Raw genomic sequence first — 26,112 nt, 5'->3', positions numbered from 1 at the left:
GCCCGGACACTGAGGTCCAGCTCCGAGGGCCTTCTGGCGGTTCCCTCATTACGAGAAGCCAAGTTACAGGGAACCAGGCAGAGGGCCTTCTCGGTAGTGGCACCCACCCTGTGGAATGCCCTCCCACTAGAGGTCAAAGAGAACAATTACCAGACCTTTAGAAGGCATCTCAAGGCAGCCCTGTTTAGGGAAGCTTTTAATGTTTGATGGATTTCTGTATTTTAGAATTTCTGTTTTTTTGGAAGCCGCACAGAGTGGCTGGGGGAACCCGGCCAGATGGGCGGGGTATAAATAATAAATTATTATTATTATTATTATTATTATTATTATTATTATTATTATTATTATTATAAACATCACTGTGTCTGTCAAAGCTACAGCCCCCCCTTTCTTATTCACTTCCTTTTAGCCTTGCAGAGCCACCTTAGTCAAATTGAATCCTCTGCACCCTCATTAAATCGTCAATAGAACTCTTAATGTGATTCCTGAATGCTCATTAACAACTCCCACTCAAGAACAATAGGGTGAATTGGTCAGCTATCGAAACTTGCCTGGGGATATCTGCTCCATTGTCTTAACTGCTTAACTACTGGTAGCCACTTTGCTTTATTTATTTGATGTGTTTTTGTTACAGCTGTGTGTCCCCCCCCCCCAGCAAGCGGAGACTTAGCTGCTCTTGCTAAAGCAAAGCCCTTTCCACTTCAGTTTTTGGAGGGGAAAAGTGCTGGTTATGGTCTGTAAAATACATTATTTTTTTGCTTCTAGGGGGGCAGCTGCCCCCTCCTGCCCCCCTGCCTACGCCCATGATGAGCGCGCAACCCCGGAGTCGGTCACGACTTGACCTAATGGTCAGGGGTCCATTTACCTTTACCTTTACACAGGGCCGTCTTAAGCATGCCCGGCGGCCTGGTGCGACGGATCCCTCCGGCGCCCAGCCCCGTTTCCCAGCGTCACCCAGCCTGCCCCCGCCTGCACACCTCCGGAGAGCAGCTTGAAGCCGCTGAACAGCCGCTGAACAGCGCAGGCGCGCCTGGGGCAGCCTCAGCCACGCCTCTCAGCGGCGCCCCCCGCCACCGGGGGCGGGCCTAGAGCCGGTCCGGACTTTACATTTGTTGTTTAGTCGTTTAGTCGTGTCCGACTCTTCGTGACCCCATGGACCAGAGCACGCCAGGCACTCCTGTCTTGCACTGCCTCCCGCAGTTTGGTCAAACTCATGTTCGTAGCTTCGAGAACACTGTCCAACCATCTTGTCCTCTGTCGTCCCCTTCTCCTAGTGCCCTCAATCTTTCCCAACATCAGGGTCTTTTCCAGGGAGTCTTCTCTTCTCATGAGGTGGCCAAAGTATTGAAGCCTCAGCTTCACGATCTGTCCTTCCAGGGAGCACTCAGGGCTGATTTCCTTAAGAATGGATAGGTTTGATCTTCTTGCAGTCCATGGGACTCTCAAGAGTCTCCTCCAGCACCATAATTCAAAAGCATCAATTCTTCGACGATCAGCCTTCTTTATGGTCCAACTCTCACTTCCATACATCACTACTGGGAAAACCATAGCTTTAACTATACGGACCTTTGTCGGCAAGGTGATGTCTCTGCTTTTTAAGATGCTGTTTAGGTTTGTCATTGCTTTTCTCCCAAGAAGCAGGCGTCTTTTAATTTTGTGACTGCTGTCACCATCTGCAGTGATCAAGGAGCCCAAGAAAGTAAAATCTCTCACTGCCTCCATTTCTTCCCCTTCTATTTCCCAGGAGGTGATGGGACCAGTGGCCATGATCTTGGTTTTTTTGATGTTGAGCTTCAGACCATATTTTGCGCTCTCCTCTTTCACCCTCATTAAAAGGCCTTTACAAATCCTGCGCATGGACAGCAGACGTTAGATATTTCCACCTACGAAAGCTAGAGCGCTGTCCGCCCCGCCCCGCCAGGCTGAGAGGTAGAGTTTCGTAGCTCCCTCTGTTGTGGGCTTGACTATAAAAGCCTAGAAGGCGTGCTTCTCCGGGAGAAGTTCTCCCTTGCCTTTTCTGACAGACGGATACCAACTCAAGCCCTGCCTCGATGTAAGTAGACCTCCGGGGTGGGGGGGGATGGGGATGTCTAATTCCTACGACTGTGGGGAGGGGGCATCTGGGAGATATATATACAGTATATGAATGAATGACATGTTCAATGCCGGCGTCTCGAGCGCGAGCAGCATCGCTATACAGGGCGCGGGGCTGCGAGCGGAGAGAGACGATGACGCTGAAGGGGGAATTGGACATTTCAGTGTGTGCTGGCTTCTCCCGTGCGCCAAGGGTCCTGGGAAGGGGCTGCTGCGGGGGTCGCGAGAGACGCTGCCAGTCCGCGTCAGGGCAGCCTGTCTTGGTATAGGGCAGCTTCCTCAACCCAGGAAAGGGGGCTCATCCTCCTGCAGCGAGAAGCAATATTGCGTTTTGCATAGGAGGGCTGGACATGGTCCTCCGCTAAGGCAGCCAAATATAATATGTTTCAGTTGAAGAATGACAATGGGAGAGTGTGGAAGATCACTGACAGTTTTTGATACTGGATAGCACCTGCCCGATCAGCAGCGCTTGGGGGGGAAGGAGGCAAAGGAGGCGGCCGGGAGGAGGTTGAGGCGGCACCAGCCAGAGTGCTAGCTGTGAGGAGAAACACCTTCCAGCGCTACATTTCTATGCTTCTATGTCTTCCATCCGCCTCCCGTTTCCTTCCCCCATCCAGTGTCCTTCCAGCTCCTGAAAAGATCTGGCCACCCCAGAGAGCGGGATTTCAAAGTTTATTTTTCAGATGCACTTAAGAAGCAAAGGCGGGGAGGGGGGGTGGAGAAGAGAGAAGGTGGCACCTCTGTTCCCAGAGAGGCCTTCGGAATAGCGGGCTGTGGTGGTGGCGGTGAGAGCGCTCGGCCACGGGGATTCCTGCAGTTAGTGTTAGGCTGCAGTGGTGACATGAGAAAGTACCCACCGGAAGGGACATACAAAAAGCCCTGCAAGCCAGTCTGTTGTGGGCGGAAATAGAGAGAGAGAGAGACAGCTGCGGGCAAGAGTGGCGCTGCCGGCGGGCCCCGCCCCTTTCCCTGCCTTTGGGCGAGGCTCCTGCTTCTCGTCTTGCAGCGGCGAAGCCTCGCACAGCTGGGCGAGATGTGGCTGAGGCGGAGCAGCTTGGGGGAGTGATTTCTGTTAGATGGTGAGTTTTATCCCCTTGGTATTTTTTTGAGCCTGTTTTGTTAATTTGTCAGCTTGCTGGTGCTTTAAGATTCAAGTGCTTTAGAAACAGGATAAAATCAACAAGTATTTAACGCTATTTATATGCTGCTTAATAAACAAAAACTTCTAAGAGGTTTATAAAGAAATATAAAATATATGGAAGAGATTATCAATAAAATCAAACTTTTATAACAAACACACACGGGGGGGGGGGAGAGAGAGACGGACCAGAGGAGGAGGGGAGATAATAATACATAACTTAAAAGTCTCAAAATGATCTGAAGACCTGGAACATTTCTGTGCCATTTTTTGGGGGGGGGGATTTCCTCTTACTTAAGTAGTAGTGAGTTCTTTGCCTGTATCAATATGTGAAATCTGAACTTTATGATTTATAAAAATGGTTCTCCTCTGGCTCAGTGGGCAACAGTTTTTCTTTGATGTACACCCCTAATTGTGTTTGCTATGCCCTTTTGATTTCTGTTATTATATACTTAATTATTAAAAAACCACCACCACCCCTAGCAGTTTTAAAACAAATACACACAATAAAATTACATGTCTGGGCAGACTTGCCTAAACAGAACAGTTTCTAGCATGGGCGTACCCAGGATCAAAACTAGGGGGGGCAAGGGGAGGGGCCAAGGCACGAAAGGGGAGGGGCCACAAAGTGGGCGGGAACGGCGAACTTGCGCTCCGCCGGGCTGTGCCCCTCCCTAGAAGCAGGGCTGGTGGGCGGAGCCCAGCCCAGCGGAGCGCGAGTTCAGCGTTCCCGCCGCGCCGCGCTCTCTGGTTCCCTGCCGCGCCTGGCCTTGCCAGAGGGCGCGACGGGGAGCTGGAGGGAGGGCGCAGCGCGGCGGGCGGGAACGACGAACTCGCGCTCCGCCGGGCTGTGCCCCTCCCTAGAAGCAGGGCTGGTGGGCGGAGCCCAGCCCAGCGGAGCGCGAGTTCAGCGTTCCCGCCCGCCGCGCCGCGCTCTCTGGTTCCCCGCCGCGCCTGGCCTTGCCAGAGGGCGCGACGGGGAGCTGGAGGGAGGGTGCGGCGCGGCGCGGCGGGAATGGCGAACTCGCGCTCCGCCGGGCTGTGCTCCGCCTCTGCCCACCAGCCCTGCTTCTAGAGTAGGGCAGCTGCCCTAACTTGCCCCGTGGTGGGTACGCCCTTGGTTTCTAGCTGATGTGGCTGAGGCGGAGCAGCTTGGGGGAGGGGGCAGGAAGTGAGTTCCAGCAGGGTCGCTGTAAAAGGTAAAGGACCTGTTAGGGAATTTTATAGGGGGGGCACCCAAACGAGGCTTCATTTGGGAATCAAGATTGGCACAAATGCCCTCAAGGGGACCCCGTCTGATCCTACAACACCACTCTAGTATCGCACCAACACGAACCCCTCAAGATCAAGCCCTGTGTAATGAAGGCTCCCTTTCCTACCCTTTCTCTGTTGCCTGAGACTCTATGTAACCATATTTCTTTATGAATGAATACTGCGTATCTTTATTTCTAAATGAAACCCCCCTTTTCTACTCTGGCCAAGAGCTCTCAGGGATGCAGGGAACAGCCATAATCCTTTAAGCAAGAGGTCAGGTAGCCAGGGTGGTGCTCCTCTGCATATCCATAATCCATTCAGGTACCATCTCCTGCCATTCCCAACCCTCCGAAGCCAGAGGCAATACTCACACCTGGACCCATTGTTTTTCCCTGCCAGGTACTCAAGGATCCGCTCCCAGATACTTACTGGTACTTGCTTATCAATGTCCTGGGACATCATGCGTTGTTACCTTATGTTAATCCTGTTCACCTCCTGTTTACCTGTATGCTAATGCCCCTTGCACCTTCCCCTTTTCTGACGTTTTACCCTGTCACAAGTGATGTAGGTATGATGCTTTCGATGTGCATTATGGGATGGTGGTGGGAACTTTTAAAAGTTCTTGCAGCCCTGTTCACGGTGTTCAGTCTGGCATTGAACCTGCTGCGCAGTAATAAACCTTGCTGTTTGTTCCAGATCGTGGCTGGACTCCTTCCTTTTATGCTCCGCAACGACCACAGGCCCTTGCCTGATGAGCTGGGTGGCTGAGAATTCTCGCACCCAGAATTTTGCCCTAACAGGACCCCTGGAGATTAGCACTTAGCCCAGCATCACTCCCCCCCCCAATGCATCAACTCAGTTATGTGACCCCTGAGCTAAGGAGATAAGTAACTAAAACTTTTAGAAGACATCTGAAGGCAGCCCTGCATAGGGAAGTTCTTTAATGTTTTATTAGGTTTTTATATAGCTTGAAACCAGTCTAGAGTGGCTGAGGCAACCCAGCCAGATGGGTGGAGTATAAATAATAAAAGTATTATTATTTATTATTATTTATAATAATAATAATAGGACATCTCTGTTTTCATCGGGGAAATGTTGGAGGATATGCAACCAGAAACCCAATGGAAGTCAGTAATTCTGCTGCAGTTTGCTTCCTAGCTACTCTTGTTGTATCTGAAGACTTTACTTGGCTTTGCTGATGGTTAAATCACTGAGCCTAGGGCTTGCCGATCAGAAGGTCGGCGGTTCGAATCCCTGTGATGGGGTGAGCTCCCGTTGCTTGGTCCCAGCTCCTGCTAACCTAGCAGTTCGAAAGCACGTCAAAATGCAAGTAGATAAATAGGAACCGCTACAGCGGGAAGGTAAACGGCGTTTCCATGTGCTGCTCTGGTTTGCCATAAGCGGCTTTGTCATGCTGGCCACATGACCTGGAAGCTATACGCCGGCTCCCTCGGCCAATAATGCGAGATGAGCGCGCAACCCCAGAGTCGGTCACGACTGGACCTAATGGTCAGGGGTCCCTTTACCTTTACCTTTAGCTACTGACTAACCTGTCGTTTATTGCATTTATATAACACCTTTTCCTCCAAAGAGCTCAAGGTGATGTACATGGTTTTCCTATTTTATCCTCGCAAAATCTCATAGATCAAGAGACAGTGGCTGCTCCAAGGTCACACAGTGAGCTTCATGGCTGTGTGCTCATTCGAACCCCGATCACCGCCAGCACTTTGACTGCTGCATCATACTGGCTCCATTAAACTCCCACCCCTTATTCTCCTAGCCTAGCCTTTATAATGCCTCTTCAGTTTTGTCTGTTCTTTCACCACACCCACTTTACTGCACTTCTCTTTAAAAGTTTTGCCCCAGTTTTTTATTTGCGTTATTTTATTTATAACCTGCCTTGTGGGGGGGCAGTGATAGGATTTATTAGGCAGCACAAAATAATATATCAAATACAGTGGTACCTTTGTTCTTGAACTTAATCCGTTCTGGGAGTCCGTTTGACTCCCAAAATGGTTGGAAAACCAAGGCGCAGCTTCTGCTTGGCTGCAGGAGCTTCCTGCATTCAATCGGAAGCTGCGTTGGACGTTCGGCTTCCGAAAAACGTTTGCAAACCAGAACACTCACTCCTGGGTTTGCGGCGTTTGGGAGCCGATTTGTTCAGGAGCCAAGCCGTTTGAGTCCCAAGCTACAACTGTACATTTATAAAACATCATAGCTAATGCAAACAAACACATTTCAGACTTGATTATTACCCACCCTTGTTGCATTTTGTGGGTTTATTTCTTTCTCATCCCCCTCTCCCCGCTTCTCTCTCAGTGGTGTTTTAAATGGCATTGAAATGTTTTTTTTTATATGTGATCAGTTTGCTGTAGTTTTTACTGTTTATTTTGATTTCACCTGGTCTCCGTAGCCCTGCCCACATCCCCACTTTGTGGCCCCTCCCCTCCTGTGCCTTGGCCCCGCCCCTTGCCCCCCTAGTTTTGATCCTGGGTACACCCCTGTCTCGAGAGACGCTGCCTTGTCTTGAAGAGCTTTGCGCAGGGCAGGGGAGCAGCGCGATCGCGTAGAGGTTTGTGCTTGTGTGCGGAAGGGCGCAGTTTGGGTTGGAAAGAGTCTCCTGGGCTGAAAAGAGTCTCCTGGTCGAAGCTCTGGAGAGACGCTGCCAGTCCGCGTCAGGGCAGCCTGTCTTGGTATAGGGCAGCTTCCTCAACCCAGGAAAGGGGGCTCATCTTCCTGCAGCGAGAAGCAATATTGCGTTTTGCATAGGAGGGCTGGACATGGTCCTCCGCTAAGGCAGCCAAATATAATATGTTTCAGTTGAAGAATGACAATGGGAGAGTGTGGAAGATCACTGCCAGTTTTTGATACTGGATAGCACTTGCCCGATCAGCAGCGCCTGGAGGGGAAGGAGGCAAAGGAGGCGGCCGGGAGGAGGTTGAGGCGGCAGCAGCCAGAGTGCTTGCTGTAAGGAGAAACACCTTCCAGCGCTATGTTTTCTATGCTTCTATGTCCTCCATCTGCCTCCCGTTTCCTTCCCCCATCCAGTGTCCTTCCAGCTCCTGAAAAGATCTGGCCACCCCAGAGAGCGGGATTTCACAGTTTGTTTTTCAGATGCACTTAAGAAACAGAGGCGGGGAGGGGGGGTGGAGAAGAGAGAAGGTGGCACCTCTGATCCCAGGACACACTGCGGGTTGAGAGAGAGAGAGAGAGAATGCCCAAACACATCTATTTTAAAATACTGGATCTCTCATTGGGTTTCTATGGGTATGGGCAGCCAGCGCTTGCTTCTGATTTAGGGGAGAGAGAATGAAATCGGAAGCCGAGCGGATCACTCTACTTCACTTCATATGTCTAGGTCAGGTATCCCCAAACTTCGGCCCTCCAGATGTTTTGGACTACAGTTCCCATCTTCCCCGATCACTGGTCCTGTTAGGTAGGGATCATGGGAGTTGTAGGCCAAAACATCTGGAGGTCCGCAGTTTGGGGATGCCTGGTCTAGGTGCTCATCACAAGTATGAGTAGCCAATGGCATCATAGAGATAAGAGATGCCATTGGCTACTCATACTTGAGTAGCCGCCGGCGTGGTCCAATAGAAAGGCGCACCGAGGAAAGCCGGCTGGCGCAATCCAGCCCACATGCAAGGCAAGGCGGAGCACCATCTGTGGCTGCTGCGATTGACATTGAGGATGTGGGCTGACAAGTGCTTTGGACTCCCTCACCGCCCACAGCCCCATCAGCAGGCAGGAGGCGGGGCAGGGTGCTTAAAGCAGCAGAAAACTACTGTACAACCGATGAGGAAGCTGCAGTTCCTGAGGTGCTTTAAAAAGTTGCCACGGTCTGCGTTAAAGAATGTTGCTAGGCGAATGCGCATGGACAGGAGCCTTGAAGCCAACTTTATTTATTTATTTTTTAAGTTAGTTACTGGGGTCGTGCGCAGTATTAAAAGATAGAACTTGATTAATGTTTCCCTCACGTCCCTCTCACGTGCCGCCAATCCCACAGGTTTACTCGGAATCAAAGCCCTTTCTGCTTCCTCTCTCGCCATTTAGGACGACCGGGTAAACAAACAGAAGACGGCCAGTCCCTAAAACCCGTGAGAGGGGAGGAAACCACAGGCATTAGATGGGGTAGAACCGATTTGGAGGCTTGCAAAAGAGGAGGCGCAGGCAAGCGAGTAGGAGAGGCGTGACTTCGGCAGGGTTGCTGTTCTGTCAGCAGCCCTCTGGGTCTCCCTTGGGACTCTCCTCACTTATCTCCCACCTACCGATCCTCAAATGTTTTTGCCTGACTGGAATGTGGCTTCGAAATCCAAATGCTTCTTGCTTGCCTGCCTGCGTCAAGGACAGAAAGGGGTGTGAGAGTAGTGTACAAACCAGCTTAAGACCATCAGAATAGCCTGCTGGATCAGGCCAATGGCCCATCTAGTCCAGCATCCTGTTCTCACTGGGGCCAGCCAGATGTCTGTGGGGAACAAGAGCACTCCCACCTCCCATGGTTTTCAGTAGGGTTGCCATATTTTGAAAAGTGAAAATCCGGACACCACATTTCAGCGATTTCCGACCAGACACTGCTTAAGGGAGCTGAATACCGGCAATGTTAGGGAAATTCCAGATGTATAGCAACCCTATTTTCAGCAGTATTCAGAAGCACTGCTGCCCCCAACTGGGCAGGTGGCTAGTATCTTTTCTCTTTCCATTTTCTTTGTGCCATGCATAATTTTATAAACTTCTATAGATGTACAGCTTATGTACAAAGGCAAAAATTACAGTTGCTGTTCTGCTGACCGTTGCTTCTAGCTCTGTGGAATGTGACGCCCTCCACCAAGTACTGTAGCGGAGAAGGAAATTTGAGGGGAAAAGATTCCCCACCTCTCTTCTTTCCCATGGCTACTGAGCATGCTCAGACCTCAATGGATTATTTTTTTAGGAGGTTGTCCTCTTCACTTAAATATTTGTACCTCTGCAAACCTCAATTTTTGATACCTCCCTCTTGTTTCTTATAAAGGCGTCTGGTGCTCCTAATAGCATGTAGGCAAGCAAGGGTTGTTTTGCCTGTAAATAAGGTTTTCTATTATCTTTCTGAAGGGTGAAAGATCTGCTGGAAGGTGAGACAAAAATGGGGGAACATGCCAATACCTGCGAGCAACCTGTAAACGGAGCAGAACATGTTAAGTTTTTACCTCAACAGAATGGAGCAAGTTACAATTCTGAACATTTGGAGAGGGGAGAAATACCTGGTAAGCAAGTTAATTCTGATGCATGAAAAGTATTAAGACGGAGACTGGAGACAGATTGTAGTTGGTTGGGTTTTTATTTTTTTTAAAGAGCTCTTAAAAATGTCTTTTTGCAGAATGCACAGTCATTCCATTCCATTTTCTAAGCAGGTTTGGGTAGTTTGCAAAATCCTGCCCAGCCTTTGTAGCCATAGGTGACGATGGGCCATATTCACGACAGTGTGACTGAAAAAAAATGTGGGCCATTTTCAAATGATACAAATAACTTGCACGGAGATTTTGTTACCAAATGAAGCGAGGTGGGTCAAATGTCCAGCGAGCTTGTCAGTCAGCATTAATGAAAAATCACCTGTAGCCGTGATCACGATGATGATGATGATGATGATGATAACAATAATAATAACAACAACAACAATAATAAGGCACTAGGAGAAGGGGACAACAGAGGACGAGATGGTTGGACAGTGTTCTCGAAGCTACAAACATGAGTTTGACCAAACTGCGGGAGGCAGTGGAAGACAGGAGTGCCTGGCGTACTCTGGTCCATGGGGTCATGAAGAGTCGGACACGACTAAACAACTAAACAACAACAACAATAATAATTTATTAATTATAACCCACCCATCTGGCTGGGTTTCCCCAGCCACTCTGGGCGGCTGCCAGCAGAATATTAAAAGCACAATAAAACATCAAACATTAAGAACTTCCCTAAACAGGGCTGCCTTCAGATGTCTTCTAAAAGTCAGATAGTTGTTTTTTCCTTGACATCTGGTTGGAGGGCGTTCCACAGGGCTGGCACCACCATCGAGAAGGCCCTCTGCCTGGTTCCCTGTAACCTCACTTCTCGCAGGAAGGGAATCGCCAGAAGGCCCTCGGAGCTGGTCCTCACTGTCCGGGCAGAACGATGGGGGTGGAGACGCTCCTTCAGGTATACTAGGCCGAGGCCATTTAGGGCTTTAATGGTCAGCACCAATACTTTGAATTGTGCTTGGAAATGTACTGGGAGCCAATGTAGGTCTTTCAATGTACAGTGGTACCTCGACTTACGAAGACGATCCGTTCTGCGGTCATCTTCGTAAGTCGAGGTTTTCGTAGGTCTGCGCACGCCAGGCGCACACGCCGAAAACACTTCCGGAGGCTTCGACTTCGGAAGTCGAGGTATGAGTGTAGTTCTTATATGGTCTTGGCGACTGCTCCCAGTCACTAGTCTAGCTGCCACATTCTGGATTAGTTGTAGTCCAGAAGCCTGAAAATGTTTCTACTTATCAAAATAATGAATGACTGCAGCCAAGACAGTGTGAATGATACAGTGCTGTGGAACCATGATTTGTAGAAAATCCAACTTTTTTAGAATCCCACATTTCATTCTTTTTTCTTTTTAAAAACATTAAGTTTCTAGTCCATATAATTCCATGCCACAATGCCTACTCAGTCTTGGAAGCAAAAGAATGGCTAAGAAGGTTTTATTTAACAGCCAGGGTGGTGGTGGTGGTGAATCTTCATTTATCCGCAAAGCTTTTTTTATGCTAATACGTTGAGCTTGCATAATCTATAAAGGCTTCAGAATTGCACATAACTTTGATCACCATGGTGCAAAAACTTGGGAGGGTTGTGTGGTTTCGGTTTGTTTTAGCACATAATTCTCACAAAACTGGCCAAAAGATTATTGATTATGAAGCAGAAATCTAATATATGCATTACTCTCTCTCCCTCCCTCCCTCTCTCTCCCCCTCTCCCTCTCCTTCTCCCCCCCCCTCCCTTGTAGTTGATAACAATTTACCAAAGAAGGCGAAGAAGAAAAAGTATACTTTTAAAGATTGGACTGTGTATTTTTTAATAGTTTCATTGTCTATCTCTGTTATTGGCAATATTTACCAAGGGGTTCGCAATGGTGAGTTCTCAGCTCTTCTCTTATCCATTACCTTTGATTGCCACCTTGTGGTCATTGTTTGTTTCTGTGCCTTAACAGGCAGAACAGTGGGACCTTGGCAAACATGCATTTCTGTGTCTGTTTTCCAAGGTAGCACAAATGTGGAGGAAACATGTGGCATTCTCAGTGAGATGGGGCTCCTCTCCCATGTAACCAATTACCCCCTGAAAACACTTGCCCCTGAATTAGTGTTTTGCAGGGGACCGCAGCCTTAGCTTCCATAAGACCAGCAGAAGACGGCTCTGGCAATGACTATAATGTATCACGGTTTTAGGACTACAATGTCCATTTGACTGATCAATGAAAAGCCCTTTTAATCAATTAAAAATGTCTCCCGTGTTTAATCAGGGCAGCAGCCCCCATTTAATATTAACACTTCCAAAAACTGTGGGTGACAGGCACCATTTTAGAAGAGGCCTTCTGTTTCAGACAGACAAGACATTCCCCTTGCATTGCCTTTTATTGTGTGGGTTTTCCAGGCCCCAGCTGAACCTCTGGGGATGAGGGCCGATGATGGGCAGGGCAGGGGCAAAAAAGGGGCAATGCAACAGGTGTGATTCTTAGCTTTGCACAGAAGATTCATTCCCCGTGTCTGTAGTCATGGGATTTTTGTCTATCACGTGACGGTGTATGTTTTCGTTCCACAGAGTGGGAAGTGAAGGAGACAGGATGTTTGTCTTACTGTGTTCTGTGAAGTGGGACTATTGTTTTTTGTTATTTCTCTTTGGTGCCTGATGCTAGAGAGAGGGGGAGCCATGTTGCAGTGCTCTGTGTGTGTTTATATGTAAATAAAGTAGATTAGCCAAAATGCTGAGTTGCTGATGTCTGTTACGCAAACTGCGAAAACTCTGCAGATCCCTGAGTGTGCTAATGCCTTTTGGCATCAGTCGCTGAAGAAAGCTTTTGAAGCTCCCGAACAACATGCCAGTCGTGCATGTGTTCTACCAGGGTGGTACAATTTCATTAATGCTAGTTTAAATTCCACCCAGAGACGTCTGTGCTTACATGTCAAAAGTCATAATTCAAGAATGCATCCTAGCTGGGTCAAACCTGGGCGTGCAGCAGGGCAGGTGAGGGGTTGTGGCCAGAATCACAAGGTCCAAATAGGTGAGGATTGGAGGACTGTATTGTGGGTCAAACCACAGAGCCTAGGGCTTGCCGATCAGAAGGTCGGCGGTTTGAATCCCTGTGACGGGGTGAGCTCCCGTTGCTTGGTCCCAGCTCCTGCCAACCTAGCAGTTCGACAGCACATGAAGTGCAAGTAGATAACTAGGTACCACTCCGGTGGGAAGGTAAACGGCATTTCTATGTGTTGCTCTGGTTCGCCAGAAGTGGCTTTGTCATGCTGGCCACGTGACCCGGAAGCTGTACGCCAGTTTCCTCGGCCAATAACACGAGATGAGTGGCGCAACCCCAGAGTCGGTCACGACTGGACCTAATGGTCAGGGGTCCCTTTACCTTTACCTACAGTAAGGATTGAAACTGTGCTGGAATGGCACCACTCACAAAAAGGGTAGGTGCACCCCTACCCTCAGTGATGAATAAATGGACTATGCCACAGTAATAGCAGGTGCTGCTGTTTCCCCTCTTACTGTTAAAGTAATAGGCCTTTGTTTTCAGTCAGTCACTTTCTTCAGAGCTATCGTTCTTATTCCTATGCAAAGATTTGCAAATTTAATCTATAGAATTACAAATCGGTATGTTATCTGCACAGAAGCAAGTCCTACTGGGCTTGAACTCCCAGGTGAATGGTTGTGATTGCAGCCTAAGCAGAGCAACACTCTTCACCTTGTCTACTCAGAAGTAAGCCCTATTGAATTCAGCCAAGCTAAGTGGAGTTTGGGTTATAGCCCCCTCTATTTCCAGAGCAGTAGCTGTGCAGTTAGGTTAGCTGCTCTTAAATTACTTTCTTTCTTTCTTTCTTTCTTTCTTTCTTTCTTTCTTTCTTTCTTTCTTTCTTTCTTTCTTTCTTTCTTTCTTTTAGGTATCTTGATGAAACGCTCACCAACGGATCAGTTCCCTTCAGGTTATGACCCCTGCCCTCAGGGCTGGGTTCTGTCAAAACCCTCACCATCAAATCGGGACCCTTCCTGTGTCAACCTCTGCCTTCAGGGCTGGGTCATGCATCAAGGCTGGTGCTACTATTTTTCAACTGCTGAGACAACCTGGAACTCTAGTCAGAGCAACTGCTCTTCTTATGGTGGCTCCCTGACGGCAATCGATACTCCAAGTGAAATGGTGAGAGCCTTCCAGTCTGCCCTATGGACATGCTTTATAAGCAAGTAGCATTTAGGCCAAGGCTGTACTGTGATTTACCAGTTAAATCAGTAGTAGGGAGCTTCAGATCCACCACATCTCCCAGTCCAGCTCAGTGCTTCTGTCTCAGTTGCCAGTCATCCCATGACATTTTATGGATACCACAGATAAGCCTATCGCACCTCTGATCTTAACAGTGACAGGGGCTCTTTTCCATCAGGAGGAATTGAGGGCCATCATTAACTTGGACGGCTTTGAAAGAGGATTAAATTAGACAGATTCATGGAGGAGTGTGGCTAGGTTCTCCCTGCACTGTCAGAGACAGTATTTCAGTGGCTCTTACTTCAATCTTTGAAGTTAGTGCTGTAGGGCTTAGCTAAAATCAGTAGATAACACCCCTCTGCTTGCTCTTTAGAGATTCTCTCTTAAGGGGCAGGTAGATGGATCTTTCCACCCACTTCAACCCTAGCACTGGAGTGGAGGGGCCTGAAATATTCTTTGGGTGCAAATCATCTCCTGGTCATTCAGAATTATGACATCGGGCTGCTTGTCGGCCATGCCTGAAACTTTAATTTGCTGTATCGTCCAGGGATGTTTTGCCAGCTCAGTTTGGCGCACCTCCTACATTCCTAGATCTACACCTAAGTCGGGTTGTGGATGAGAGGCCCTCCTTACAGAGAAGGCCTTCTCTGTGTTGGTGCTTACCGTGTGGAATGTTTTCCCTATGGCATTCAGTCAGGCACCACCCATGGAATGCTGGTTCTTCATTACTTTGTTTATCACTGCTTTTTACTAGATATTACGTGAATCGCTTCAATATTTCTCTTTTGTAACTAAAAAGTGGTATAAAAACATTTTAAGTGAACCATCCTGCTTTTTTAGCTTCAAACTGGACTACTGGACTGTAATACATTTTCTGTGAGGCTCCCCTGGATGAGTGTTTAGAAATACTTTTCGATATAAAACACAGTCCATTGTGTAATGGCAATATGAGCCCATAGCATATTTTGCTTGGTTGTTTCTAATTCATGTCCTGCCTTTTCACCAAATGGTGCTCAGTGTTCCAGCCTCTCTGCATAAATCGCCCTCTCGCCACAGTTATTTTGGGAGCCATCTTGCCAGATTTCTCTGAAGGGAGGATAAGTTCTCCAACAATTTTCTTGCACATGGGGCTCGCCCAAACACCGCAAACCCAGAAGTAAGTGTTCCGGTTTGCGAACGTTTTTCAGAAGCTGAACATCCGTTTTGGCCGTCAGCTATTGTTTCCGGGGCGCCTGAGCTAATCAGAAGCTGTGCCTTGGTTTTCGAACGTTATTTGGAACCTGAACTTCTGACATGACTTCCGCAGCTTCCAATTGGCTGCAGGACTTCTAGAACGGATTCCGTTCGACTTCTGTGGTACCACTGTACTGTGGCAAATGTTTAAATATGTTAATGTATTTGAAGAAAATCCTGTCAAGTGGGTAGAATTTCTGAGGTTCTTTTTGAGAATAATGTCCTCAGAAAAAGGTCTGTCAAATACTGAGTTGCTTTCTCTCTCTTCCCCCACCCCCACAAACTGCAGAAATTTCTACACAGTGAGAAGAAAGCAACTGATTATTGGATTGGGCTACGGAGGGAGGAAGGACAGCTCTGGAAATGGGCAAATGGCTCAGATTTTGACCCATGGTAAGGTATCCCTTCATTTGATTCAGGTTTCAGATGATCTTGAGGCGGTTCTGTGATTACAGACTTCTGTTAGATATTGCTCCATTAAACACACACACACACACACACATAGAGAGAGAGAGAGAGAGAGAGAGAGAGAGAGAGAAGGCATGTCTCTTTTTAAAGGAATTGGAAATGAAACCTCTGTCACATGATCCACCGTGCTAGAGGGGACTTGGATGAGGCAGAAATGCTCCTTCTCCCATCTCTGCCTGGATCCCTGGCCTATGCTGGTGAGGGAGCCCTGCTGGCAAGGGATGCCTCAATGTGCCCCCCCACCCCTGGCAGGCGGGCAGAAGCTTTCCCAGTGGTAACCGTGCCAGCAATAGGTAGCAGAATCCCTCGAAGCACAATATCCATTGGATTCTGAACCAGTTTCACTGCTGTCACATGATGGAGGCAGGCCAGATCTGTGCCAGTTTGCTGCGATTCGGAAGCTGGTGTAGCAAGGAGGCATTTGTCGTAATCACCTGCCCAGTCTGCTCTGGCTGGTATGAAGGTAGAAGGTAAAAGGTAAAGGACCCCTGGATGGTTAAGTCTAGTCAAAGGCGACTATGGGGTTGCAGTGCTCATCTTGCTTTCAAGCCGAGGGAGCCAGTGTTTGTCCACAGACAGCTTTCTGGGTCATGTGGCCAGCAGGACTAAACTGCTTCTGGTGCATTGGAACACTGTGACGAAACCAGACTGCACGGAAACGGCGTTTGACTTCCCGCAACGGTACCTATTTATCTACTTGCACTGGTGTGCTTTCGAGCTGCTAGGTTGGCAGGAGCTGGGACAGAGCAACAGGAGCTCACCCTGTCGCACGGATTCGATCCGCCGACCTTATGGCCTGCAACCCCAAGAGGCTCAGTGGTTTAGACCAGTGTTTCCCAACCAGTGTGCCTCCAGATGTTTTGGGACTACAACTCCCATCATTCCTGACCACTGGTCTTGCTAGCTAGGGATGATGGGAGTTGTAGTCCCAAAACATTTGGAGGCACACTGGTTGGGAAACACTGGTTTAGACCACAGCGCCACAGGCCTGTGAATGTAGGAGTGCTATGCTGCTCCCTTAGGCCCCACTGCAGGACATTTAGCAATGTTGTGGAACTCCCTTTCCATGGATATCCAATCGGCATTGACTGTTTTGGAACCCATTGAAGACATTTTTATCCCACCGTGCCTTCCTAGGAGGGTAATCCTGATTTGGACACTGTTGATTTTGGAGCAGAATAGTTGTTTTTAACAGGTTTCTAACCAGTCCTTAATAAACTGCATATTGATACCTCGCTTGGATGCTCTTTGGAATATGAAGTGGTTGAGTTGTTTTCCAAATAAGGAATAATAAACATGGGCTCCATCTCTACAGTGTCCACATTTGTGGAATGCTCTCCCCAGGGAGGCTCACTGGCACCATCATAACACGTCTCTATGCACCAGGTGAAAACATTTCTCTTCAACCAAGCCATTGGGAGATTAACTTTCCTTGGCCGTTTAAACGTGTTTGTGGGAGCGGGGTGTTGTATTTGTTGTTGTTTTTTGTTTTATTAGGTATTTTGTATTCCCATTTTGCATGTTTATGTTGTGAACCATGCTGTGTTATTTGGATGAAGGGCAGTACAGTCAAACCTTGGTTCCCAAACGGCTTAGTTGCCAAACAAATCAGAACCCGAACACCGCAAACCAGGAAGTAAGTGTTCCGGTTTGCGAACGTTTTTCAGGAGCTGAACATCCGTTTTGGCCGTCAGCTATTGTTTCCGGGGTCCCTGAGCTAATCAGAAGCTGTGCCTTGGTTTTCGAATGTTTTGGAAGTCAAACGGACTTCCAGAACAGATTGTGTTCGAGAACCAAGGTACCACTGTATACGAATTTAATGAATAATAATAATAATAATAATAATAATAATAATAATAATATTGCAGGTTTCTAATTGGAGCAGATGGCCAGTGCGCGTACTTAAATGACGGAAATGTGAGTTCTTCATGGTGTACAACCAAAAGACACTGGATATGCAGAAGACCTAGTCACCAAACTTGAGGAGAGCTCAGATTCACGACCCTCGCGTGCGCAGATGCGGGTTGCGAATGCTGCGGGTTGTGAACGTGCCTCCTGCACGGATCATGTTCGCAAATGATGGCACTACTTTTTTTCTCAAATAATTTTTTATTCATTTTCCAATATTACAAAATCACACACAAAAAACCATTTTTTAAAAAACATACCAATTCTTGCATTTTTTTTACTTAACATTGTTGACTTCCTCAATTCCCCCCTCACTGGGTCCATTTTGAAATTCCAATTAAGCAATTTCCATTTTATATCTTAAATCATTCTAACACATTTTATCATTATCACTCAAATATTCTATTCTAAAAGCACCATCTATTCTTCACCAATAATTAATCAATTTATCCAAATCAAAATTTATTTTCCCATCCTTCTATCTTCTATTTCTCCCCTTAACCTAAAATTTATTCCCAAGAATTTCCATAAATTTAAATATTAATTCTTCTATTGTAAAGGTGAAGGGGCCCCTGACCATCAGGGTCCAGTCGTGTCCGACTCTGGGGTTGCGGCGCTCATCTCGCTCTATAGGCCAAGGGAGCCGGCGTTTGTCCGCAGACAGCTTCCGGGTCATGTGGCCAGCATGACAAAGCTGCTTTTGGCGAACCAGAGCAGCACACAGAAATGCCGTTTACCTTCCCGCCGGAGCGGTCCCTATTTATCTACTTGCACTTTGATGTGCTTTCGAACTGCTAGGTGGGCAGGAGCTGGGACCGAGCAACGAGAGCTCACCCCGTTGCAGGGATTCGAACCGCCGACCTTCTGATCAGCAAGCCCTAGACTCTGTGGTTTAACCCACAGCGCCACCTGGCACTTAAAACTAATTCAGTCCCCCTTCCCCTGGACTCAGGGTCTCCCAGATACTTCAGCGAGTTCCATAAGTCGTTCCAGTTTCGGACCGTCTAAATCAGGGGTCATCAGGGGGCCGATCCACTGTCCCTCAGACCTTGTGGGATGCCGGACTATATTTTGAAAATAAATATGAACATGCCCCACAAATAACCCAGAGATTAATTTTAAATAAAAGCCCACATTCTACTTATGTAAAAACACCAGGCAGGCCCCACAAATAACCCAGAGATGCATTTTAAATAAAAGGACACATTCTATTCATGTAAAAACATGCTGATTCCCGGACTGTCCGCGGGCCGGATTTAGAAGGTGATTGGGCCGCATCTGGCCCCCGGGCCTTAGTTTGGAACCCCCTGGTCTAAATCAATCAAAAACGTACATCCATTATTACCCCTCACCCCACTCCCACCCTGTCCCAGCCTGCCCCCCCATTCTTCCTTGATCATCCCCTGCTGCCACCCCAATTCTCTAAATACTGTAGTACAAAACCATCCAGTTATATTTCCACTTTCCAGCCCTATCTTAATTCCCCCCCCTTTAAGTTCTGGCCCCAGTATTGATCCTGCCCTCCCTCTCTCACTGGGAGGACGTTATTCCATGCTGGTTCTTCTTTGGAGACTCTTTGGATCAGACATATGTTCTGCCCCCCCCCCACTGGGGGAACAATATTCCATGCATCTTCCTCTTCTTTAAAGTCAATTACATTGTCCAAGACTGATGATTGTTCTTCTTGCTTCTCTTCATTCTCTATTAAAATGAATCCTTTTTCACTGCCCACACAATTCTGATTCCTTTCACGCATTTCACGCAACTGTATATTACTTTCACGCAACAATATATTATTTTGTCGCAATTCATTTCTCAAGTCCAACAGCAATTCGAAAAGTTCCTTCTGAAAGTCCAGGCCATCAGGTGATGTTGTGGCTACAGACATCCTGTTCATCTCAGATTTCATGAGAACAGAACAGAGCAGGAAGTGAGGCAGATCTTATTTCCAAAAACATCAGGGACCAAGTTTATATCTGAACTGGTTATACTCTGATTTTTAATTCTTCTTCGTATCTTAAAAATCTTGTGACCAGCAGATTGCTCATCGCAAAGAATTGGAAAAGTGACAAAATAACAAATAAGGAGGAGTGGATTATAAAATTGACAACCTATCAAAATTTAACAATAAAAGCGGGAAAGGTGAAAGGCTTGAAAGAAGAAAAATTAGAAAAAGATTGGAAAATGTTTAAACAGGTGGAAAAAGCCAACCTCCTGGCAGAAATATAAAAGGCCCAAAGTTAAAGATGGAAAAAATAAGAAAAAGTATGCATAATGACAGAGATGTATATAAACCAGAGTAGAGGGAAGACTGGAAGTCACACGAGGTGAAGGGAGGTGAAGGGGGGTAGGGGGTGAGGTGGAGGTAGCTATTTATTATTTGTATTTTACTATCTATATTTTTTATGCTTGTTCTGTTCTTTATCAGTTATATATTTCTGTTATGTTAAATTTTTTTCATGTTTTGTCATTTGTTCTCATATAAGATTATTTTATGATTTAAAGAGGATTTATAGTATATATGATTTACAATTATATATGATTTATAATTGATAGTTTTTTATATGATTTCTGTATGTTTTTTCTTCTTTCAATTTTCTGTTTGTATATTTGTATATAAATAAATCTAAAAAAACATTTTTTAAAAATAAAAATAAAAATCTTGTGACCATTTGTGAAAAGAGCATTTATCAAACTTCTTATACCCAGCTTTATATTTTGCGCTCTCTTCAAATTGACAGTTCTCAACTTCAAAGAGGTAAACAAATTCCTTTCTATTGTGATATCATAATGGCAGCTTGCTGATCTCTCCAGGGACCCAACTCCAGCTTCCAGGGGGACTTTCCCCAGTCCAAATTTAATTTTTTTTACAGGGATTTTAGTGGATTCAGCCCTTCTCCCCTTTACCCTGCTTCAGGGGGAAGGTATTGGGCCCAGTCCTTTCAGTCTTTCCGGCTACAGGCAAATTAACTGCATCACAGTTCTCTCAATGGGGGAGATCGACTTCCTGTTTAAATCTCCTCCCGTGGCCAATTCTTTTCAATTAAATCCCCCCCCCTTAAATTTCTTTCTGTTATTCACGGTATCCAATGTCTTCAAATCCTTTTTTTTTTTAAAAAAAATCCACCGCTCCTCCACTACCGGCTCGGAGCTTCGCTCTGTGAGGGTAGCGGTATACTCGGAAATACTCACTCCGCTCACTCTTGGAGCTCTTAAAAAGAGCTAACCGGGGGGCAGAGGAGTCACTTTGGGGTGCAGCTGAGCTCTCACGCCCCCAGAAAGCTCAATCTGGGGTTCTTTGGGGGGTCTGAGTTGCTCTCACGGCTCCCCCCCCTCCCTCACAGTGCCAGGAACCTCAGAGCTCGAGGATTCCTCGCTGATCAGCACTGGCGGTAGACCGGAAGTCAATGATGGCGCTACTCAAACTAGCACTGGAACAAGCAAAGGAGGACACCTTCACCGCGGTGTGATTCCCCTTTGTCACATATACAGCATGACAAGACAATGACCTATCCCCAGGGTCGTAGCAAGGGGGGTGCAGTAGGTGTGGTCCGCCCCAGGTGTCCCCATTGAGGGGGGGGGCAAAATGGCGGGTAGCACTCACCACGGGGATGAGTGCGCACCCTGTCCGTATGAGCATGCTGCCCCAGGTGCCCAATAGACTTCCTCCTCCGCTGCCTATCCCTCCCCCCAACAGCACACGAATCAATTTGGTTAACCTGACACAACCCCCCACCCCACCCCCCATACAAGCAAACCATACTGCAACCAACCAAACCCTGGACCCTCCAATCTCTCACAATGCCAATAAAAACAAATAACTATATAAATAAAGAACCTACCCATGATATGCTGACACAAAAACCCTCCACAAAGACTATGCAATATAATGAAAACAGCATCACCCCCACAACCCTCTCCCTCTCTTTTTCCTCAATGTCTATGACAATGTAATGTCTATGACAAATGTAAATGAACCATGAAAAAAGAATCTATGAATTGAAAGTTGAAGTGCTACTTTTCCTTGTTTGTTTTGTACCACACAAAAAAAAAACCTTTTAATCACAATGAAAATGGTGGTGCTACATTTTTAAATCACATTTAACTATTCCTACTCATCTTGACATCTATTTTCATATGTTTGTATAATGGATGATCCTGAAATATATTTTTGTAAAAAAAAAAAAACACCATCGATTAATAACGATCAAAAGAATGGGGGGAGGGATACTTCAGTTGCTGGTTTCAAATGTTTCCCAAATAACAGCTGGTTGCTCTGTCCATGCAGTGGGATCCTAGAAGGCAAGGGTGTTCTGGATTTGGGTGGCATCCAATGCTAATCCTACTCATTGAACTTGTTGGACATGGCAAACTTGGGCTCATTGATTTCATTGGGTCTACTCTGAATAGAGGTTGGTTGGTTGGTGGGGGGGTGTTATTGGGTTATTGTTTTTATTCTGAAGTCGTGATCTTTTCTGTGAACCACCCTGAGACCTCCGCCCTGAGGGCAGAATATAAATTCAATAAATAAAAATAAATAAATACAGCCCATTATCTCTGTCATGCTTGATTCCTATGCTTCCACTTGGTAGCTGGTGATTCTCTAGGAAGGATGGGGAGGTGGAGAGAAGAACACATGGCTGTTTGTTGTATGTCACTCAGAGGCTGCATGGCAGCTCTTTCAGACTTGCCTTCTCACGTTCCTCCAACCCCTGTCCCCTGCTAGCATTTGATTGATTGATTGATTGATTGAATAAAATTTATACGCCACTTGAATGTAAGAAAAAAACCACTTAAGAGGTTTATCAAGAAGCCTTATCAAGTAGCTGTTACTGGTTTCCCACCTGCCTGGCTTAGTAGCAGAATTGGGTTTCTCAAGTGGGGCTTGAGACAAGGTTTCTCAAGTGGGGCTTGCAACCCCCAAAGCACCAGGCCAGAGTTATATAAAACTGTGAGATTCATCTCACCAACCCTGTCTGCAGAACAGCCCTGTGCAATGGGCTCTCCTTCCCCTATGCCCCTCCAATTACCTTGGGGTGGGTGGGATAACCACTGGCAGAGGAAGGGAGTACGGTGGGTGCGGCCCGCACCGGGTGTCATCGGGGGGGGGGGTGTTGACAGGGCCGTCTCTAGGCACGGGTCCGGTGGTGTGGGATGCCAGGCCACCAGGGGCGCCACTGCGCCCGCTGACAGGCACAGCCCCAGGCGCGCCTCTCAGCTGTTCAGCGGCTTCAGGCCGCTCTCCGGAGGCACGTGGGCCCTGGGGCCGCCTCCGCCGCACGCAGGGGTGTTGCAACGGGGCGGGCAGCGCCCCCTGGCCCAGCGCCGGCCCTATGGCAGGCTGAGTGGCGCAGTGGAGCAGCGCCCGCCCGCCTGCCACACTGGGAAACAGGGCGGGGCGCCGGAGGGATCCGGCGCGCCAGGGCGCCGGGTATGCTTAAGACGGCCCTGGGGGTTGACATCGCTGTGCCACCCCCCTGGGACACTCACCAAGCGTGGCACCCCCCTGGGATGCTTGCCGGGTGCAGCTGGCCCTGACCCTGGGTGCAGGGCAGGCACGCCGCCCTGGGCGTCTGAGTGGCTTGCTCTGCCACTAGGAATAACCCCAGAACAGCACAGGGGGATGATGGTGATGATTATAATAATTGGTTACTGATACTCTGCCCTGGCACAAGGCCAATTGGCAGACCAAATATGTATGCAAATGTGACGTGAAGGTTGGCAACATAAACCCTTGCAGGTGACCGCAGTGCCCAGAGACACAGGTTGCGCACCCACAGGAGTGACCAGAGGAGGAGTGCAGAGAGAAGAAACGCCATGGTGCATTACATGTGAAAAGGATCTAGGAGTCTTGGTAGACCACAAACTTGACATGAGTCAACAGTGTGATGCAGCAGCTAAAAAAGCCAATGCAATTCTGGGCTGCATCAATAGGAGTATAGCATCTAGATCTAGGGAAGTAATAGTACCACTGTATTCTGCTCTGGTCAGACCTCACCTGGAGTACTGTGTCCAGTTCTGGGCACCACAGTTCAAGAAAGATACTGACAAACTGGAACGTGTCCAGAGGAGGGCAACCAAAATGGTCAAAGGCCTGTTAACGATGCCTTATGAGGAACGGCTTAGGGAGCTGGGTATGTTTAGCCTGGAGAAGAGAAGGTTAAGGGGTGATATGATAGCCATGTTCAAATATATAAAAGGATGTCATATGGAGGAGGGTGAAAAGTTGTTTTCTGCTGCTCCAGAGAAGCGGACACGGAGCAATGGATTCAAGCTACAAGAAAGAAGATTCCACCTAAACATTAGGAAGAACTTCCTGACAGTAGGAGCTGTTCGACAGTGGAATTTGCTGCCAAGGAGTGTGGTGGAGTCTCTTTCTTTGGAGGTCTTTAAGCGGAGGCTTGACAGGCATATGTCAGGAATGCTTTGATGATGTTTCCTGCTTGGCAGGGGGTTGGACTGGATAGCCCTTGTGGTCTCTTCCAACTCTATGATTCTATGATCTGCAGCAGCACAACCAGACGCCTTCATCTGCCCCAGATGCAACAAAACATGTCTCTCCCGCACCGGTCTCTCCAGCCACAGCAGGAGCTTCAACCGTCCAACAGCTTGACCTCATCTCCAAAGGCGCAGTCCTCCATTGTTTCCCAATACAAATGGATGACAACCAATTATACCTTGCCCATCTGACTGGGTTGCCCAAGCCCCTCTAATATGCTCCCATAGACAGAACATTCAACCCAGCACATTCATTCAGCCCAAAGTCCCTTTATTAGACATGCCTATGTCGAACTCCGTGCTCTCTGGGTCTCTTCTAAGTCCAAAGGCTATGAAGTATGGCTGTCAATGACCACAAGGGGGCCATGTTGTCTGTCTGGTAGGCTGCTGTCTTAACAAATGCCACTGCAGAAGGACTATGGCATTTAAATCTGAGCAGTATTAGATACTTGGGGGTTGCAATTCCAAAGGACCTCAGCTTAAGATAAAGGATTATGATCCACTGCTAGCGGAGAGGGGCTGGATGAGGAAAGCTGGGCTAGCCTCTCTTTGCTGGTTAGAATCTCATTGGCAAACATCTCACGGCTGCCCCAGCTGTTATTCTTATTTCAAATGCTGCCCATTGGGTTAGAGGATGGGCACTCGTCTATTGAACGGTCTGTGAGCGGTCTCGAGATTCAAAATTTACAAATGCACCATGATTCATGTCAATTATACATCATATAAAAAGGTAAAAGACTCCTGGATGGTGAAGTCCAGTTGAAGGCGACTATGGGGTTGTGGTGCTCATCTCTGCTTTCAGGCCGAGGGAGCCAGTGTTTGTCCACAGACAGCTTTCCAGGTCATGTGGCCAGCATGACTAATCCGCTTCTGGCGCAACGGGACACTGTAATGAGTGCCAGAGCACACGAAACATCATTTACCTTCCTGCTGCAGTGGTACCTATTTATCTACTTGCACTGGTGTGCTTTTGAACAGCTATTGCAGAAGCTAGGACAGAGCAATGGGAGCTCACCCCCATCTCAGGGACTCGAACTTCCGACCTTCCAATTGGCAAGCCAAAGAGGCTCAGTGGTTTAGACCACAGTGCCACCTGCTCCCTTCCAAACAAGAACAAGGAATGACCCAGGTGAGACTCGAACCCACAGTCCCCAACTCTGGAGGCTGATGATTTATCCATTAGGGCACTGGGTTACCTCGTATATGGGTGCTCCCATCCCTGAATAAATTATACTTAACTAAACTTTAAGAGGTCCTGAGTCCATTTTTGAGAGCAATGTTGTTGTCCTTATTCCACCAACGTTCTGAGATCTTAGGCAAAGCGCAGCAGTACAGTGGATGGGAGGCAAATTGGCATTATTGGACAAATGACTTTCTTGTGGCTGGTTGGCCCCTAGATGGCGGTCATGTAGCTAAGCTACAGAAAAATGTGACACAATTGGCTGCAAATAATCGAGATGCAGACTTTTTGCAAAGCTCTAAAAAGAAGGGTCTACATGCAGGGACCTGACTTTCGAACGCTGCTGCAACAGTGATAGCCCCAAATTGAAGGATGTCGTAACAATTCTGCATTAAGCCCTTTTATCTCAAATCTCTGAACCGCTGGTAAATTTCTGAGAGGTATTGTAAGGGGATTTAGGATGAAACAGTGAGACAGAGAAAGACAGACAGACAGACAGGGGGGGATGCTTAAACCCAGTGAAGAGAGCATGCTATGATGGGAAGGGTGTAACCAGATTGGCACATTATTTTTTACGTGTGATCTTGTTCTGTGGTGCAGGCACAGGAAATTGCAGCTGTTGTTAACCAGATGGCTTGTTACACAGAGACTTAATCTTGTACTGTATCTGACAGCTGCTGCCTGGCTAGAAAGAGCTCCCCGTTGCATGCATCGCCATCCATGCAGTTCCCGTTGCAGGGATGGGGGTGCAAAGTCTGGTCTCTTGCCTTAGCTAAAAAGCAAAGATTTAAGGTAAAGAAGGGTGAAAGCAGGTGGAACAGGTTTTCAGGTACATATGTGGAACCCCTTCTTCTTTTACGTGGCCATTTATTGA

The 26,112-nt window shown here is 47.6% G+C and overlaps 1 protein-coding gene across 2 annotated transcripts in view; it reads left to right on the top strand.

Moving 5' to 3' along the window:
* The window catches only part of LOC118081069 (C-type lectin domain family 2 member D), a 57,782-nt gene extending 37,724 nt beyond the window's left edge, over positions 1-20,058 (top strand). The window contains exons 3-7 of one of the 2 annotated variants that reach the window (XM_035107216.2): positions 9,575-9,726; positions 11,489-11,614; positions 13,638-13,891; positions 15,474-15,577; positions 17,521-20,058. In XM_035107216.2, coding sequence (XP_034963107.2) covers positions 9,575-9,726; positions 11,489-11,614; positions 13,638-13,891; positions 15,474-15,577; positions 17,521-17,635 — 751 coding nt within the window. In that variant the 3' untranslated portion in view covers positions 17,636-20,058. The other variant, XM_060271208.1, reaches the window with a different exon arrangement.
* Positions 20,059-26,112: the final 6,054 nt, after the last annotated feature.

This window comes from Zootoca vivipara, chromosome 2, assembly GCF_963506605.1.
Source record: "Zootoca vivipara chromosome 2, rZooViv1.1, whole genome shotgun sequence".
Classification (NCBI taxonomy): Eukaryota; Metazoa; Chordata; class Lepidosauria; order Squamata; family Lacertidae; genus Zootoca; species Zootoca vivipara.
This window is presented reverse-complemented; position numbering and strand designations above follow the sequence as displayed.